At 43.7% G+C, this 17,715-nt stretch overlaps 1 protein-coding gene across 2 annotated transcripts in view; it reads right to left on the reverse strand.

The window, feature by feature from the left end:
* ADAMTS3 (ADAM metallopeptidase with thrombospondin type 1 motif 3) overlaps positions 1-17,715 on the reverse strand; it is a 98,398-nt gene that overhangs the window by 33,633 nt on the left and 47,050 nt on the right. For both annotated transcript variants that reach the window (XM_061345818.1, XM_061345817.1), the window contains exon 5: positions 992-1,191. In XM_061345818.1, coding sequence (XP_061201802.1) covers positions 992-1,191 — 200 coding nt within the window. The remainder of the gene's footprint in view (positions 1-991; positions 1,192-17,715) is intronic.

Below are 17,715 nucleotides of genomic sequence, written 5' to 3' on the forward strand. Positions count from 1 at the left end.
TTTAAATTACTTCAGGAATACAAAGGTGAGTGTAAAAAATACAAGAATTTCTACATTCACCAAGTCATTATTAATAGTAAACGTACTTATAATCTGTCCTTAGGATATCGTTTTTAATTTCTGGAAAACCTTATGATCCCCACCACACTGAGATACGTCTATGGAAGTTTGACACTTACATGCTTAAGAACAGGCCACACATTGCAAGGGATTATACATCCCCTTCACATTCCTGTCATGTTTTTATTTCAGATTTCCTCTAAGATAGGAAAAACCAGAAAATGTTTAAGCTTGAGCAATTCTAGCACTGAATGCTGGTATATTAACTGAATTTTAATGCACAGTGTGAACTGTGCTCTTCTGTAATGTGCATTTCCATAGAATCTGATCATGTAGCTCCAGACTCTTTATCTTTAAATATGGTATTTTGCCATTGATTTTAGAGCCAGAAATGTACATCTAGGCAAAAAAAAAAACCCAAACAAAACCACCAAACAAAAACCAAACAAACACCTTGCTAAGCCCATGAGACACTCTATGATAAAGCACTTCTGTAGATGTCTGCTCTTTTGCAGCTTCTATATGAACATGGGCATTGCCACATGAGTTAAGGAACAGACACTGCTAGAAGGTCTGTTTTCTTTCAAAGAGCCATTGGGTGTTTAAGAACACCTTTTGGCACAGCATGTTTATCCTTTAACCAGGCTTCCTTCACAACCATGTTGCAGGAGAAGCTAGGAACTATTACACATGTATCAAGTTTATATGATTTCCCCACTGTTTCTCAAGTATTTCCAAATTCTTGGAATTATCCTAAACAACTACTGTGAAAAAGATCAAAGGAACATCTTGAAAAGAGACAACTGTACCCAACAGCAGGCAAAATGATCATATTTATATTTTTACCATGGTCTCTTAGATACTCCTAAAGAGTTGATAAAAGCCTGTGTCATTCCAAAACAAACAGTACAGCACTGTGGAAGATACTCACTATGTTCATGAGGGTGAGGAGGTAGTTTTGAACGTGTTCTTTGCCATGGAATCGGATGACAGAGTCATCCACACCAAGCAGCACCTCGATGTTGTAGTCGTCATCACCCGCATGCCTGCGTCGCCTCAGGGTGCTGTTTAGCTGCTGCTCCACTCTGCTGGATAAGGAACTCAGCTCTCCAGGGACACCCAGAAAAGACTCTGCAAGAAAATGACAGGCTGAGAGCTGGGCTTGTGCAGCCTGGAGAAGAGAAGGCTCCTTGGAGACCTCGTAACAGTCTTCTAATACCTGACGGGTTTATAAGAAACCTGGAGAGAGGCTTTAGACAAGGGCCTGTAGGGACAGGACAAGGGGGAAGGGCTTTAAACTGACAGAGGGGAGGTTGAGATGAGATCTTAGGAAGAAGTTCTTCCCTGTGAGGGTGGTGAGGCCCTGGCACAGGTTGCCCAGAGAAGCTGTGGCTGCCCCATCCCTGGCAGTGTTCAAGGCCAGGTTGGATAGGGGTAACCTGGTCTAGTGGAAGATGTTCTAGTGGCAGGGGGTTGAAACTGGATGAGCTTTAAGGTCCCTTCCAACTCAAAACAGTCTGGGACTCTATGAAATATTAAGACATTAATGTCCATTCTGATTCTGTTTCAGAAACTTCTTCACTTGTGCTTCAGAAACATCCTCACCTGTAGAGTCACCATTTCCTTGGATAAAATAAATCAAGAACTCTAAAGAGATTATTCTGGTGCTACAGGAGGAGGGGAAATCACCAGATACCCAGTGAAAAAACTAATTCAACTATGTGGTTCTGTAATATATCACACACTTGTGATTTCAAGCATAAAATTCATCCCTAAGGAGATCTAGGCCAAATACTTGACTTCCTAACCCAGAATAATCCCCGCTGCTTTTCTTGCCTCAAATCAGGCCTTGAAATACTCTTCCCTGTGAATTTCACAAAATAGTGGGTGGGTCCTTGAAGACACTGGTCAAGGGGTAGGGTTCAGATGAACCATTCTGAACTGGCTTTTAAGGGGATATGTTCAACAGCCTATATCTGGAATCACTCAAATGCTGTTTCTTCCACTTAGGACAGCAAAGCAAAACATCGCCATGGACTTTTGAAGGCGAAAAAAGTCACAGCTGTTACTTAGTTCTTCCTAAATCTAAGCCAGCACACCAACAGGCAACAAGGAATTAGCAGAGGCCTGTTTGGACATCTTATGGTGTCCTCACTGGGAACCGGGGTGTTCTTGTGTCTGGCTCCACGATAGGCAAGGAATATCGCCATTCCTCCACTCTTCCATTTAGAAGAAAGAGATGATACAACACTTAAATACACATTTCTTCCTGCTCCATGAACCTGGCAAACCCCCCTGCATCCTGTGGATAGAAAGGAGTGTACAGTTTTGCCTTCCACTTGTGTTGACTCGTACTGAAAGGGAACATTTCCCCAAATGACAGCAGAGCTTTTGAGCCCTTTTCCTCTATGCTGGAGCTCATGAAAGCCAAGGTTGTTGCAAGTACACAGACTGGCCCTTCACATGCTTCCAGGCAAGACTTTCAGTAAAGTGGATGTAAGTTTTGCTTGTGGAAGGACAGCAGGACCAGACCAATGCTGCAAAACATGCTGGATGGCCACACCACTGGAAACATCAAGCTCTGAGCCTTCCACCTTGTGAAATGCAATTTACATATTCCTTTCCACAGAAGTCCCAAACCTCCCCTGACTGGGCTTGGTGGTGAAAACTCAACTGTTCACCCGGCCTGGCATGCAGTGTACTCCATGAGATGTACCAGAACTCCTGAGGATATTCATAGAACCACAGACTGGTTTGTATTGGAAGGAACCTTAAAGCTCATCCAGTTCCAACCCCCTGCTTCAGGCAGGGGCACCTTCCACTAGACCAGGTTACTCCAAGCCCTGTCCAACCTGGCCTTGAACACTGCCAGGGATGGGGCAGCCACAGCTTCTCTGGGCAACCTGTGCCAGGGCTTCACCACCCTCACAGGGAAGAACTTCTCCCTAATGTCTAATCTCAATCTCCCCTCTGCCAGTTTAAAGTCCTCTTGTTCTGGTCCTACAGGCCCTTGTCAAAAGGCCCTCTCCAGTTTTCTTCTTGGCCCCACTTGAGCTACAGCTTGTTAAGGACCCAGCAAGCCTCATACCTCACTGGGAAGTGAAAGAGTGGGGTCTTCTCCCTAAATTCACCTACTAAACTGCTGTGCCCCATCCAAACAATCCAGGGTAGTAAAAGTGCTTTATCTATTCTCACTTGTCTGTTTTCCATAACCCAGCACTTAAGGGGGTCAAACAATCAGAACCAAGCCTCAGTTACATGTACTAATGACAGCTCCTTTAAAACGCTGCAATCTGCACCCATCGCCAAGCATTTAACAGGACATAAGGGCAAAGGGATGACAGCGTGACACAGGAGAAAACAGACCAAAATGACAAGATGCAACGTTCCCATAGCCCAGTCATTAAACCACTTTCCTCATGCCATTGATCATGACTCAGCTGAGTGGTGGGGCATTAGCGGAAATTTTAGAAGAGCTCACAGAGTCAATGAGTCTTTTCATAGCATTAAAGTCCATTCCAAATGCTTTGACCAACTTCAAGTTATTTATCATAATGGATCACAATTAATTCTGGCTGATTCTTAAAGAGTCTGTTCTGTGTTTGCTGGCTTCTGCTGAGGCATATGGAAGGGAAAGTAGCAGATAGCTTTAGTGAACAGCACAGAAAGCCTCCTCAGATGTGTTCTGTTCAGGAAATGGCATTATTATTCTTATAAATGCAAAATGCACGATAAATGCAAAATGCATGATAAATCACAACTTCCCAGGCAGGTGGACACTAACACTTTAGATATTTTATCTAATTCACTCTACAGAAAGCTGTCCAAGTTTGCATCTGGACTGTACATCACAGTGCTCCAAGTAAGACTAATTACAAAGCCAACCCCAATGTTTACTATGGAGTTGTAGTGAAAACTATCCTCTATCTCCTCTCTGTGCTGAGACTTTCCCAGGTTTGGAAGGGAAAGACATCTGCAGTGCTAGGAAATGGGCTTTACCTATTGATACTGCCACACACTATCGGAGCTCATGTCACAAATCCCAGCTAAACCTCTGGAGGTCATTAGACAACGGTTAAAAAATACACAGACTGTGACTTCCCCTTGGCACGATTACAAGTTTTACATGGAACAGAGTGTAAAGAAATGGCATTCAAAGGAAAATGTACCATAATCTTTGTGTGTTAAACCATGGCTTAGGAAACCCTCAGGTACTTAAAGCTGGGATAACTCTACTGAACATCTGCAACTATTTACATCCATGGGTGGTTTCAGCACTAAGATGAACAGCTGACAGGTAGGCAATGGTGCAGCTGTGCTACCGGAACGCCACAGGAGTGCCTTTGGACACCCCCTTACCTTCCTGTTGGAGCTGCTGTCACCACATGGTGGAAAAATCCATTTTCCCTGATAAAACTCTTCTTTAGAGTACAGAATAAGCAATTCAGACACAAGGAAAAGTTCAAGGAACAATACCCTTGCTATGAGTGGGGAGAGATCACAGCAATGCTTACTGAAGGGAATTATTTAAATGAATCATCTGAAAACAAAAGTTCTTTGCAAGTTAATCTATTTGGTAGTGCCGAGTGTCTAAAACAGCCAAGAGGTGACTTACCAAACAGCAATATTCTCTGTTACACACAGAGGAAACCAGTCTGCCTGTCTGGGGATTTGTGCTAGATAGACTACTTCCTAATCCCATTATGGAATTAGCTGTTTCATTATCTCCTCCTCTTTCTTGTTTTGCTGCTTACCTGCATCTTTCACACCGTGACCTCACCTGTCAGAAAAAGATTAGTCTTTCCCCAAGTGAATCAGTCCTGCAAACATTTGGGTAGGAAGGGAAAACACACAGTGATTTATGTACATGTTCAGGGAGGCATTTCTTTTCTCACACATTCCTTTTTTCAGAAGGAAATCTCCCCCACATGCTTTGTCATTGTGTTTTGCTGAAAACCACGGCTGCTGACCTCGCCTTGTGCCACCTCTAGAGACCTAGAACCAAGGTGCTGAAATCAGATGGCAACTTTCTGTTCAGCGGATATATCTGTGAACCCTTCTACAGGCCAGGAACATTTGCCTCCCTTCTAAATCCTTTTTCAGAAACAACTTTTAACATAAACACATCAAAAATTGGGCATGACTGTTCCCCTGCTATATGCTTTCCTGTATTAAAAAAGAGACCAAAAAGATATTCTGGGTTATAGTATGTATCTTTCCTAGAGTGTAATTTTAAAAGAATGACTCTCTGCCTCTTCCCCTACTATTACATAAAGCTGGGATCTGCTCAAGTCTAATTTCATGAGTTGTCATTGGGCAAACCTCAGAATACCTAAAGAGAACCCTAAGCATGGAAGATTCTTACAATCTGATTTTATATTGTAAAATATATGGGCTGAATTTTGTGATACACTGCCACTGATACCAGCAGTATCAGTACACTGCACTGATACCTCTATTTATCCATCTACCTATCTACCTATCTACCTACCTACCTATCTACCTATATATATCTATCTCTGTATCTCTATCTATCTCTGTATCAAACTCTTACCTATCTGTTTGTCTATCCCTGTGTCTATCTACGTATATACGTTCCTCATATATGCTTACCTGCTTAAGGAATAACAGGGTCTATCTTCAGAATCTGATGGCTACAGCCCTGACTGCTTCCCTCATGTCTAAGAAAACCCAGCAAATAAGAGAACATACAGCCTCTGAGATGTACATCCAAGTACCAGCAGAGATTAGTGCAGTGTCACTATAAACCTGCCCACAGTCACTATAAACCTGCCCACAGTCCCTTATTCACTCAAAGTCACACCATGCACTGAGGAGCAAGGTGATGCCTCTCCAGGACACCAGATGCATATTAAAGACATCTGCTGCCTTGGCTTAGGGCGACCTGCATTGATTAGGCACAGCTTTAGTGCCTAGCATTAACAGCAGTTTTCTTAACAGGAATTGTGTTGCATTCTCTCCTTAGAAGGAGGAGGAAGGAAGAATCACGAAACATCAGTTTGGAACAGAGATCAGTGTCTATCCTATCTCAGTGAGTGTGTTAATGTACAAAGTGCCTTCAAGGACGGCTGCATGCTGCAGCAACTCCATTCCATGTGGGTGCTAGGGATACAGATAGTAGTAGCCTGGGGAACATAAAGACTACAGAGCCCTGGGAGAGGTGGCTAGGAGCTCTGGAGCTCAGATAGTCTTTTCGTCAATTCTCCAGGATACAGGGGAGGATCTAAAAAAGGCTAGGAGGATTAGCCAGGTTAATAAATGGTTAAAAGGGTGGTGTCACAGTCAGGGGTTTGGGTATCTAGAACACGGGACCCAAGTTTGTAGGCCAGGTCTAGTGGGGGCTGGTGGAGCTGGTCTGATAAAGAAGGGGAAGAGCAGTTTTGGTAGGAGGCTTGCCAAACTGGTCAAGGAGGCTTTAAACTAGATGTGTTGGGGGAGGGGGAATGATTGCATCCCAACACACCCAGTCAGTTGCCATCACCTATAATAAATGCTCGGAGCAATGTAGAGATATTACAGCTGCTCCAGCCAATGAGCCGGCTTCATTTGGAGCTCGGCTCAGACTCCTCTACACAAATGCCCATAGCATGGGGAACAAACAAGAGGAATTAGAGATGTGTGCACACCTACAGGGGTATGACATTATAGGCATCGCAGAAACATGGTGGGATGGCTCCTATGACTAGAGTGTTGGAATGGAAGGTTACAGACTCTTTAGAGAAGAGAAGCCTGGCAGGCACGGAGGGGGAGTTGTCCTTTATGTTAGGGATAGGCTGGAGTGTGTGGAACTCTGTCTGGGGACAGGTGAGCAGTTAACAGAGAGTTTGTAGGTCAGGGTTAAAGGGAAAATAGCTATGGGAGACATTACTATGGGGATATGTTATAGACCACCTGATCAAGGAGAACCTGCGGATGAAGCACTCTATAGACAGATAGGAAAAGCCTCATGCTCACAGGCCCTCGTTCTCATGGGTGACTTCAACCACTCTGACTTCTGTAAGAATGACGGTACGACCCGGCTCAAGCAATCCAGGAAGTTCCTCGATTGTGTGGAAGACAACTTCCTTCTGCAAGTAATAGAGGAACCAACAAGGAGAGGTGCCATGCTTGACCTCATGCTCACCAACAGGGAAGGGCTCGTTGGAAATGTGACGCTCCAGGGCAGCCTTGGATGCAGCGATCACAAGATGGTCAAATTTGAGATCTTTAGGACAGTGAGAAGAGCGTGCAGCAAGCTCAATGCCCTAGACTTCAAGAAAGCAGACTTTGGCCTCTTCAGGAACCTGCTCAGTAAGGTTCCATGGGGTATAGCCCTAGAGGGCAGGGGGGCTCAAGACTGCTGGGTATTATTCAAGGATCACCTACTGCAAGCTCAGGAGTGCTGCATCCCAACTAGAAGGAAGTGCAGCAGGAGGGCCAGGAGACCTCCTTGGATGGATAAGGAGATGCTGATGAAAATTCAAATGAAAAAAGAGGCTTATAAAAGGTGGAATCAAGGACAGGTGGCCTGGGAAGAATACAGGGATGTTCTCTGAGAAGCTAGGGACCAGGTTAGGAAAGCTAAGGCCCAGTTAGAATTAAACTTGGCTAGGGATGTTAAGGAAAACAGGAAGGCATTCTACAGGTACATAGCAAATAAAAAACAGATTAGGGAGAATGTAGGCCCCCTCAGGAAGCTCTCTAGAGAACTGGCTACCCTGGATTTGGAGAAGACTGAGGTTCTGAATGACTTCTTTCTTCACTGGCAAAGGCTCTGACCACACCACCCAAGTCTTGGAAGGCAGATGCAGGGACTGTGAAAATGAAGACCTTGGGCCCACTGTAGGAGAGGATCTGGTTTGAGACCATCTTAAAAATCTGAACGTGCACAAGTCCATGGGTCCTGATGAAATCCATCCGCAGATCCTGAAGGAGCTGGCAAATGAAGTTGCTAAGCCACTGGCCATCATATTTGAAAAATCATGGCAGTCAGGTGAAGTTCCCGATGACTGGAAAAAGGGAAATATAACCCCCATTTTCAATAAGGGGAAAATGGATGACCCGGGGAATTACAGACCAGTCAGTCTCACCTCTGTGCCTGGCAAAATCTTGGAGCAGATGCTCCTGGAAGGCATGTTAAGGCACATGAAAAACAACAAGGTGCTTGGTGACAGCCAGCATGGCTTCACTAAGGGGAAATCCTGCCTGACCAATTTGGTGGCCTTCTATGATAGGGCTACAGACCTGATGGACAGCGGTAGAGCAGTTGATGTCATCTACCTGGACTTGTGCAAAGCATTCGACACTGTCTCACATGACATCCTTATCTCTAAATTGGAGAGACATCAATTTGATTGATGGACCACTCAGTGGACAAAGAACTGGCTGGATGGTGCATGCAAAGAGTTGTGGTCAATGGCTGAATGTCCATCTGGAGACCAGTAACGAGTGGTGTCCCTCAGGGATCGGTGTTGGGACCGGTCTTGTTCAACATCTTTGTCGCTGACATGGACAGTGGGATTGAGTGCGCCCTCAGCAAGTTTGCCAATGACACCAAGCTGTGTGGTTCGGTTGATACGCTGGAGGGAAGGAATGCCATCCAGAGGGACCTTGACACGCTTGTGAGGTGGGCTGATGCCAACCTCATGAAGTTTAACCATGCCAAGTGCAAGGTCCTACACCTGGGTTGGAGCAATCCCAGGCACAGCTACAGGCTGGGCAGAGAAGAGATTCAGAGCAGCCCTGCGGAGAAGGACTTGGGGGTGCTGGTCGATGAGAAAATGAACATGAGCTGGCTTCAGTGTGTGCTTGCAGCCCAGAAAGCCAACCGTATCCTGGGCTGCATCAAAAGGAGCATGACCAGCAGGTTGAAGGAGGTGATCCTGCCCCTCTACTCTGCTCTTGTGTGACCTCACCTGGAGTATTGTGTGCAGTTCTGGTGTCCTCAACATAAAAAGGACATGGAACTGTTGGAACAAGTCCAGAGGAGGGCCACAAGGATGATCAGGGGACTGGGGAACCTCCTGTGTAAAGACAGGCTGAGGAAGTTGGGACTGTTCAGCCTGGAGAAGAGAAGGCTGCGTGGAGACCTCATAGCAGCCTTCCAGTATCTGAAGGGGGGCTATAGGGATGCTGGGGAGGGACTCTTCATTAGGGACTGTAGTGATAGGACAAGGGGTAACGGGTTAAAACTTAAACAGGGGAAGTTTAGATTGGATATAAGGAGGAAATTCTTTCCTGTTAGGGTGGTGAGACACTGGAATGGGTTGTCCAGGGAGGTTGTGAATGCTGCATCCCTGGCAGTGTTCAAGGCTAGGTTGGACGAGGCCTTGGGTGATATGGTTTAGTGTGAGGTGTCCCTGCCCATGGCAGGGTGGTTGGAAGTGGATGATCTTAAGGTCCTTTCCAACCCTAACTATTCTATGATTCTATAATTTGTTGTAAGGAATCATACTGCCAAGGATGTTTACCACTACTGTCTATAACGGCAGCTTTTTTGCCTCTCCAGTATGGACAGACCAGGGGACATGAGACAACAGGATGGACAGGGTGCTGGAACAACTAATCTAGGTAATGCTTTGCCTAGAAAGGTTGGACCAGGTGACCCTTAAGATCCCTTCCAATTGGGATTCTATGAGGACTTTTTGAACAGATGGCAATCTCCTTGAAGGACTGACAGCTGGCTATTGATCATTTGATGCTACCTGCATTTGTCAAAATGACATTTATTCTGTTTTATTCCAATTCTGAAGGGTTGACCTCCCTTGTAAACCTTCTAAGCTAACCTGATAATGGACCCCTGAAGAGGTGAGGGGTAGCCATGTCAGGACTGACCATCACTAGTACTTTAGCCCTCCCACTGGTCTCAAGAGTCTGTACTGGCAGTGGAAGCTCTAAACCTCTGGAATGACAGAAGCCATCAACAAGAGGAAATTTTCCTACTGGCTAATCAAATCAGGAAACTGAATTTTTAAGTAGATAAACTACAGGAGGCATGGGAAGAGGAAAAGCCAAGATTAGGAGAACAGTTTCTTAATCATAAAAGCTTAACAAAATGCTTCTTGGAATAGACTTTCTTAACAATATTCCCTTATGTATCATTTCCTCTCATCAAAGCTGCTCTTCCATGTTCTGCTTTGTTGGACACCTAACTGCTACTTAGTTAATTTTACTCAGATCAAGGGAGAGATCTGTCTACATACAGCTGCTTAGTTTTAAATGCAGGAAAAGGAATTTATTTCTACACACATGGAATGTGTTATTGCAGAGTAAGTGTATAACAGGAGCACAGCATGGCTGGTGCTCACCCATACTCCCAGCCACAGACACTACCTCTAACGTCTACTGTCAACAGCAATTACTCTTTGATCATGGCAAGATCTTTATCTGCCTTAAGCCTCTCAAATCTGCCAAGCCTACTACACAGTTGGGATGGAGCACCAAAACAGAAGCAGCTCCGTTTGATACAGGATTATTTGGAGCAAGGGAGCATGCCCTACTGAAAGCAGAGCAGTAGTGAATAGACAGATGATTCTCCTTAGCTCTTGTGGATGAAAGTTGTGGAGCTTGGTAACTACCTAGGGCTCCTACATGCCACCAATGTGAAATTTACAGGTGCATTTCAACTACACACCTTAAAATCTGTGCTATGGAGCAGCTCTGCAAATGACACAGAAGTCTGACCCATGCAAGGAGAAAGCTCTCATCTGCTCAGGAAAGAGTTCTTGCCCTTCTCCAGGGCAGCTCCTATATATTCCTGCCCATGGATAAGCAGAAGGAACGTTCCCCTTCACTGAGTACCTTCAGCTGATGGGCTCTGTGTTACCAACACAGCCCAAGCCAGAACTGCTGTCCAGCTGGAGAGGGGAGCTACGAATGCCAGAGCTGAAGCAGCTAAGATTTTCCATTAATATAATTATGAACAGTGCAAACACATCATAAAAATCCAAGGAAAAAATGTCAGTTCCGAAGAGGTGGGGCACAGCAACTTGCTATTTGAAAAATGCTGAGGTACAACAATATTTTGATGGCAACATACTGGAAAACCCAAAAAGGCCTTTTAAGGGTTTTCTGCTGTAAAAGGAAATAGACATGAATACACTTCTCCCTGCCTTGCACTCTATTTCTTTCTAGCTCACATACATTCACATCTGTCCACAGAAGAGGTATAACAGAAGCAATAAATGGGCCTGTTTTCCCTCTAAACTGAAAATAAGCAGGTATAAAAGGCAAAATTACTATTTAGCACCTTCAGTGTCTCTTCTTAAGGTTACAGACACAGGGATGGGTTTGTTGGTTTTTAATGTGTCCAGGTATCAGCTGTGACTGACCTGGTTGCACAAACATTACTCCCATCTTCCTTTCATACAGAACAGCTCTGGTAGATCTGGACATACACATCAGGCACTGGTCCCAGTAAATGACCATCTCTGTGTATTATTAGAAAACAGATTTTGTTTCAGAAGGGATATTTAAAGCTGCCATTTTAACACAATTGTACCTAAAGAAGTGAATGGGGCAGATAATGTGGTGTCTGTATGAACAGCCTACAATAGGTACCCAGCAGCTGCAGGAGCATTCACATCTCAGTTTAGATCAGGAAAAAACACTCTGATTGACCAGTCTTTTTTCCCTTTCATCACACTTGAGGTTTAGGCTTACTTTTTGTGCTACTAAAATTAATGAAAAGAATCCAGTTTCATTTCTAAGGGAAAATAAAATCATCCAAGCTGAGCTGGTAGAGCCAAAAGGATAAAACAGTTAACCTGAACACTGAGAAAGATGTTCTCACAGAGTATGCTCATATGGACAAGAAGAGGACCATGGCTTGGCTAACTTTAAAACAGAACTCGACCACTGATCAGCATTACCTTACTGTTCATAGCTAAAGATGGTGCTTCACTCAAGACATCATGGATGAGAAACAGTCCTTTGAAGAGCAATATATAGAGAAGTGCTTGACTGAGCACTCTGACAAAATTAAAGCATTGGAGCATTACTGCTACAGATAAAACCCGCTAGTTACACTAAGTCATTAATTCATTAAAAGACAGAGAAAGACTTAACATTCACTTGGCATAAACTACAAAATGCTGACATGGAAAGAGCATTAAAGGGTTTCATTAAACATCTGTGTTGTCCAACCTGTGTTGTTTCTTCTGTGCTCTGCAATTAATTCTATGAATGACTTTGAGACACACCACCTGGTGCACAGTGATTTTCATTTCCCAACACTCGACGTGCCACTACTTTACCAACCCCACCCCAGAGAGTATTTTTCCAGGGGAGGTTTCACAGAGCAGCACTCACTCTCGACTCCATGTGTCCTTCCCTCACATGGCCACCAGCACAGACTAAAGCTGAGGCTGCGAACAGAACGAGCAGACTCAGCTGTTGGATGGCTTATGAAGAGGTAAACATTTAAAGGAGAGAGAAGAATGGAATTCACAGTATTCAGTCACATAAAAGGAATAACTGAGTGTGTAAAGCTGGAAAAAAAAGTGGAAAGATATTTATACAAAGGAAAGAAGTTTAAACACCCTTCAAATGATGCCATGAGCCACAAATCAGGGGTTGTTGGACAATGGGTCATATCCTTCCACTATCTTACCACCAGTTACTCATTAATGTAGCTGAAAGAATAATTGTCCTTCATTGTTCACTTGTCACTAAGTGGATTCCAGCCGTCTGACATGACAAAGTCCCACAGCTGCTTTCTGGAGACTGGCCTTTGGAAGAGCCCATGCACCTGCGGCGATTCCAACCTAAGTCCGAGGCAGGGCTCTTCCATCGATAACAATGTCATGCTGCTGAAGGACATAGGGCTGTGAGCTCTCTGTGTGTACCCCAATGGATGGCAAATGAGGACAACTCTAGCAAAGTTCTCCTGGCAGTGAAAAAATATGTTTAGTCTGGAATGTGGCAATTCCTACCCTCAACATCCCCAGCTAAGACTGATTTGGGCAAATCTGTAAGACTGTGGAGCTCATCTAAAGCCCAGTGGCTTCCCTGCAAAGACTATTGGTGGGATTGGGTCAAGGCAATGCACATGGATTGTCTAAGGTATTGAGTGATGCATTTCAACATCCACAACATCCAAACCATCAACATCTCGTCCTCCAGGAAACACTGCACATTGTTACCAAAGCTGGCTTTCTTCAAGAGCATCATCTTACGTACTGCACACACATCATGTTTAGGTGGCTACGTTAGATTATGTTTAGGTATTAAGCTGTATAAAGCTGAAGTTCTGAAGACTGTTTCATTTGGCTGCCAACTCTGCCTCAAGCTGAAATGCTTCATTTTTGAACTTGTGCACAAGAAACTGCTGGAATAATGAAGATGGAACAATTCCTTTTGGAAAACCAACCAACCAACCCCTCAGAAACTTCAAGATTAAAAATATATTCCAGATAGCCCTTCCAGGGTGATAATTCTGATTCTTTGTTACAAAATACTAATCCATGTCCAACAGATTTTTTTGTGAAATCATATCAAGTCAGTTAAAGCCTCTCCTGTGCCCCAGTTATAGAATCATAGAATCATAGAATAGTTAATGTTGGAAAGGACCTTAAGATCATCTAGTTCCAACCGGGCCTTCAACACTGCCAGGGATATGGCAGTCACAGCTTCCCTGGGCAACCCATTCCAGTGCCTCACCACCCTTACAGTAAAGAACTTCTTCCTTATATTCAACCTGAGCTTCCCCTGTTTAAGTTTTAACCCATTACCCCTTGTCCTACCACTGCAGTCACTGATGAATAGTGCATCCCAAGCATCCCTATAGGACCCCTTCAGATACTGGAAGGCTGCTATGAGGTCTCCACGCAGCTTTCTCTTCTCCAGGCTGAACAGCCCCAACTTCCTCAGCCTATCTTCATACAGGAGGTGCTCCAGTCCCCTGATCATCCTTGTGGCCCTCCTCTGGACTTGTTCCAACAGTTCGATGTCCTTTTTATGTTGAGGACACCAGAACTGCACACAATACTCCAAGTGAGGTCTCACAAGAGCAGAGTAAAGGGGCAGGATCACCTCCTTCAACCTGCTGGTCACTCCTTTTGGTGCAGCCCAGGATATGGTTGGTTTTCTGGGCTGCGAGCACACACTGAAGCCAGCTCATGTTCATTTTCTCATCGACCGACACACCCAAGTCCTTCTCCACAGGGCTGCTCTGAATCTCTTCTCAGTTGTACATTTTCTGTATGAGAGAACTTTGAAATGTGTAAGGAGCAGTCCTGAGTGAAACCCAGTTCTCAAATCTCACATTCCTTATGGAGCAGAACCTCTCCCACCCACAGTTCTGGCTACAATAATATAGAATATGACCCATGTGTGACATACAAAACCCAAACAGTTTGACATGACCTACATGCTGATGTCACAGTATTTTCAGTGAAAAAACAAGCAAATAAGCATCTTTGAGTTATAATTTTGCCTGTCACACCACAAAGCTGGTTTGCAAAGAGGAGAGAATCCCACATTAGCTTTCCTGTTTCCCTTCAGGAAAGGGAAGAAAGTCTCCTGCAAGACCCCAGATATTGCACCCTCACTAATGGCTACAGAAGCTATTTCATGCGGGATTCATTACCCTTTGATACTTTCTTTTTTTCACATAGACTCTTATACAAAGCTGCACTTTTTTTTTCTATCTCATCAAATTCCTACTACTGAGCCAACCTCAACTGTACCTCGCACAGATGTGTTATGAATATAATTCACAGTGTTTCCACACAGGATATTTTCATCATTCCCCTCTCCTTCTCCCCATTCCAACCCTCTCCAAAATAGCATAGTAATAAATTCTCACATTCCAACCTCCATCTCTTTATGCCCTGAAGGATGGTGCCATTGACGTGCGCTTGAAAAAGCAGCAATTTGAATACAACATTTGAATGTTATTGATAGAACCTCACCGTAACGTGTGAATACCCCACATGCCATTTACTTGTCTCTCTCTCTATTAAGCTGCTCTGTGAAGCCAAGGATCTGACTGCTGGAGGAGTGTTGGCAACTTTAACTGGTGACCAGGGTCCCATTCTTGCACCTCTCTCCATTTCCTGTACGGTGGGCTTTAATAAACCCTCCTCCTCCTGGTTCATTAAAAAGTCTGGTGGAAAGCTAACAGACAGCAAACTATAATAATAATAATAATAATAATAACAATAGTAGTAGTAATAATAGTGGGTCTGACTATAAAAGACAGAGTCCTCCTCAAAAGACAGATTTAAATGCTAGAGGGAAAGCAGCTTTAGGGTTTCTCCTCGTACATACAACACTGCTGATAGACACAGAAGGAGCTTTTAAATTTGAGCCCAGGTATATTCTCTTTTGGGAATTTTCCTGGGAAGGTTAAACCCATTTTTATCCTCAAGTAACTTGTAACTAATACTGATGAATGGCAAAACTTCTAAATTCCCAGACTGCTGCATGTTAACATAGATACAAGCAAAGGACTCTTAAACCATACACACTAAAGGTGTCTGATATTTGGGAAGAGGAGTACTGCTAACGCTCAAAGTGAACTGAGATTCTAACCTACTTTTCTTTTCTGACTTAAAAGTCACTTTAAAAAGTGTGAGTACTTGATCTTAAAAAAATACCTACCTTGAATGAGTAAGGCAGAGAATAAACTGAACAGGTCCATACAGTATTTCTGCTCTTTGTTTTTGAAAGACCCAATATAATTTCAGTACTGTCATCCAAAAATAAAGACTCCAGTTTGGATTCAGTTACTAACATATAGGCGAGCTTATTATTCCCACTCTGGTTTCAGATTTGATTGTGTGGTTGCACTGGTGACACTCCCAAAGGAAGATGGGACTGCGAGTATCGTCAGAGTAACAACCAAAGCTAGGAGAAAAGCTGTTTAAAACGATGAGCAACCAGAAGAATAGAAATGGCAGGACAACAAATAATACCAATTTTTAAAAACGTATCCAAGTGTTAGTCACAGATAACGAGCCTCTCCTTCTTCCACATGGAATTTTAGCCATTTTTCGAAATTCCACTGGCAGAAATATAAAGGAAAAGCTCCAACTCTAAACTATCACTGAACACTGTTGAACTCAAGCTCCTGCTTTTTTTCCATTAATGCACTGTAAGTCAGCATTCCAAGACCAACAAACATCGCCAAACCTGAGCTATTTCCAAACCGTACATGTACCACGATATGCTCCAAGATAATGACAAAAATGTGTACAAAGCCATTCTCCTTGAACAGCACACAGAAAGGGGAAGGGGGAGGGGGGTGGTGACAAAACACACTGATATGCACAAAAAACCTCCTGGGTTTAAACAAGGCAGACAACAACTAGAGCAAAAAGGTCATTTATAACAACAAAAAAAAAAAACAACAAAACAAACAGCAAAACATGTTTCTCAACTGAAAGAACAACTCAGCTCCTGGTTATGCCAGTTGAAATTCAGTGTTGTCACTAGTGAGACAAAGCATCTGCTTGGAACTTCACAGAAGGTGCTGAGGGCAGCTTATGATGTCCCAAATAACTGAAAGGTGTCACAGAGTCTCCTGTTGCCCAACTCTACTATTCCAAGGAAAAGCACCTGAGGGAACTCCCTGCCCAGCAAAAGAGCTCTCTCTCCTTCCTGGAACCTGGTTTCCCTTGCTGTGGAAACAACTGCTGCCTCAGTTTCCTTCAAATTGGAGCCAGAATTCCATCTTTCCCACCTGCTACTTTACTTTATGTATGTACTGGTGTGGAGATATGTTTTTATCAACTAATTTGAAATGCTTGTGTTTAAATAGCTAGACAAAATTTATTTCCGTGCCACAATAAATGTGATTCTAAAGTCATTCCACACTGTTTCTACAGTCAGAACACAGTCTGCTCAGACTGTGATATGGAGGAAATGGTTTAATGTGGACAAAAATGGGAAAAACATAATGGCATAGTACCTGACAGAGCATTTGAATAAGTGTCATGATTTAAACTAAATCAGTAACTCAGAACCACGCAGCCACTTGCTTACTCTTTCCCTTCCTCCCCACCCCCGCTCCAGGAGGGATAGGGAGGAGAATGGAAAGAATGTAAATTTCACACATTGAGATAAGAACAGTCCAATAATTAAGGTATAATAGGAAACTACTACTCCTACCACCAATAATAATAATGATAAGCGAAATAACAAGGGAAGAGAATATAAAAGGGGAAAAGGAAAAAACATAATAAACACAAGTGATGCACAATACAATTGCTCACCACCTGCTGACCGATACCCAGCCTGACCCAAGCAGGAACCTTGGCCTTCTGGATGTCTCCCCTCAGCTTATATACTGGACATGACGTGCTGTGGTATGGAACACTTCCCTGGCTAGTTTGGGTCAGGTGTCCTGTCTCTGCTTCGTCCCAGTTTCCTGTGCCCCTCCTCACTGGCAGAACATGAGAGATTGAAAAAATCCTTGATGAGAGTAAACATTAGTTAGAAACAACTAAAACCAGAGTTATGAACATTGCTATCAGGCTAAAGTCAAAACCACAGCACTGCAACAGCTACTAAGGAGAAAAATAACTGTTACAGCTGAACCCAGGACAAAAAGACACAAGAAAACACACAAGGATTTAAACATCATGGGTCTATAAACATGATGCAAACATCTTGGCTTTGCTTCATATTGAATGTTACTGGGTTTAAGTTCAA

This window comes from Neopsephotus bourkii, unplaced genomic scaffold (genome assembly GCF_033783945.1).
Source record: "Neopsephotus bourkii isolate Nb327-2 ecotype Australia unplaced genomic scaffold, CSIRO-AGI_Nbou_v1 NB_244, whole genome shotgun sequence".
Classification (NCBI taxonomy): Eukaryota; Metazoa; Chordata; class Aves; order Psittaciformes; family Psittacidae; genus Neopsephotus; species Neopsephotus bourkii.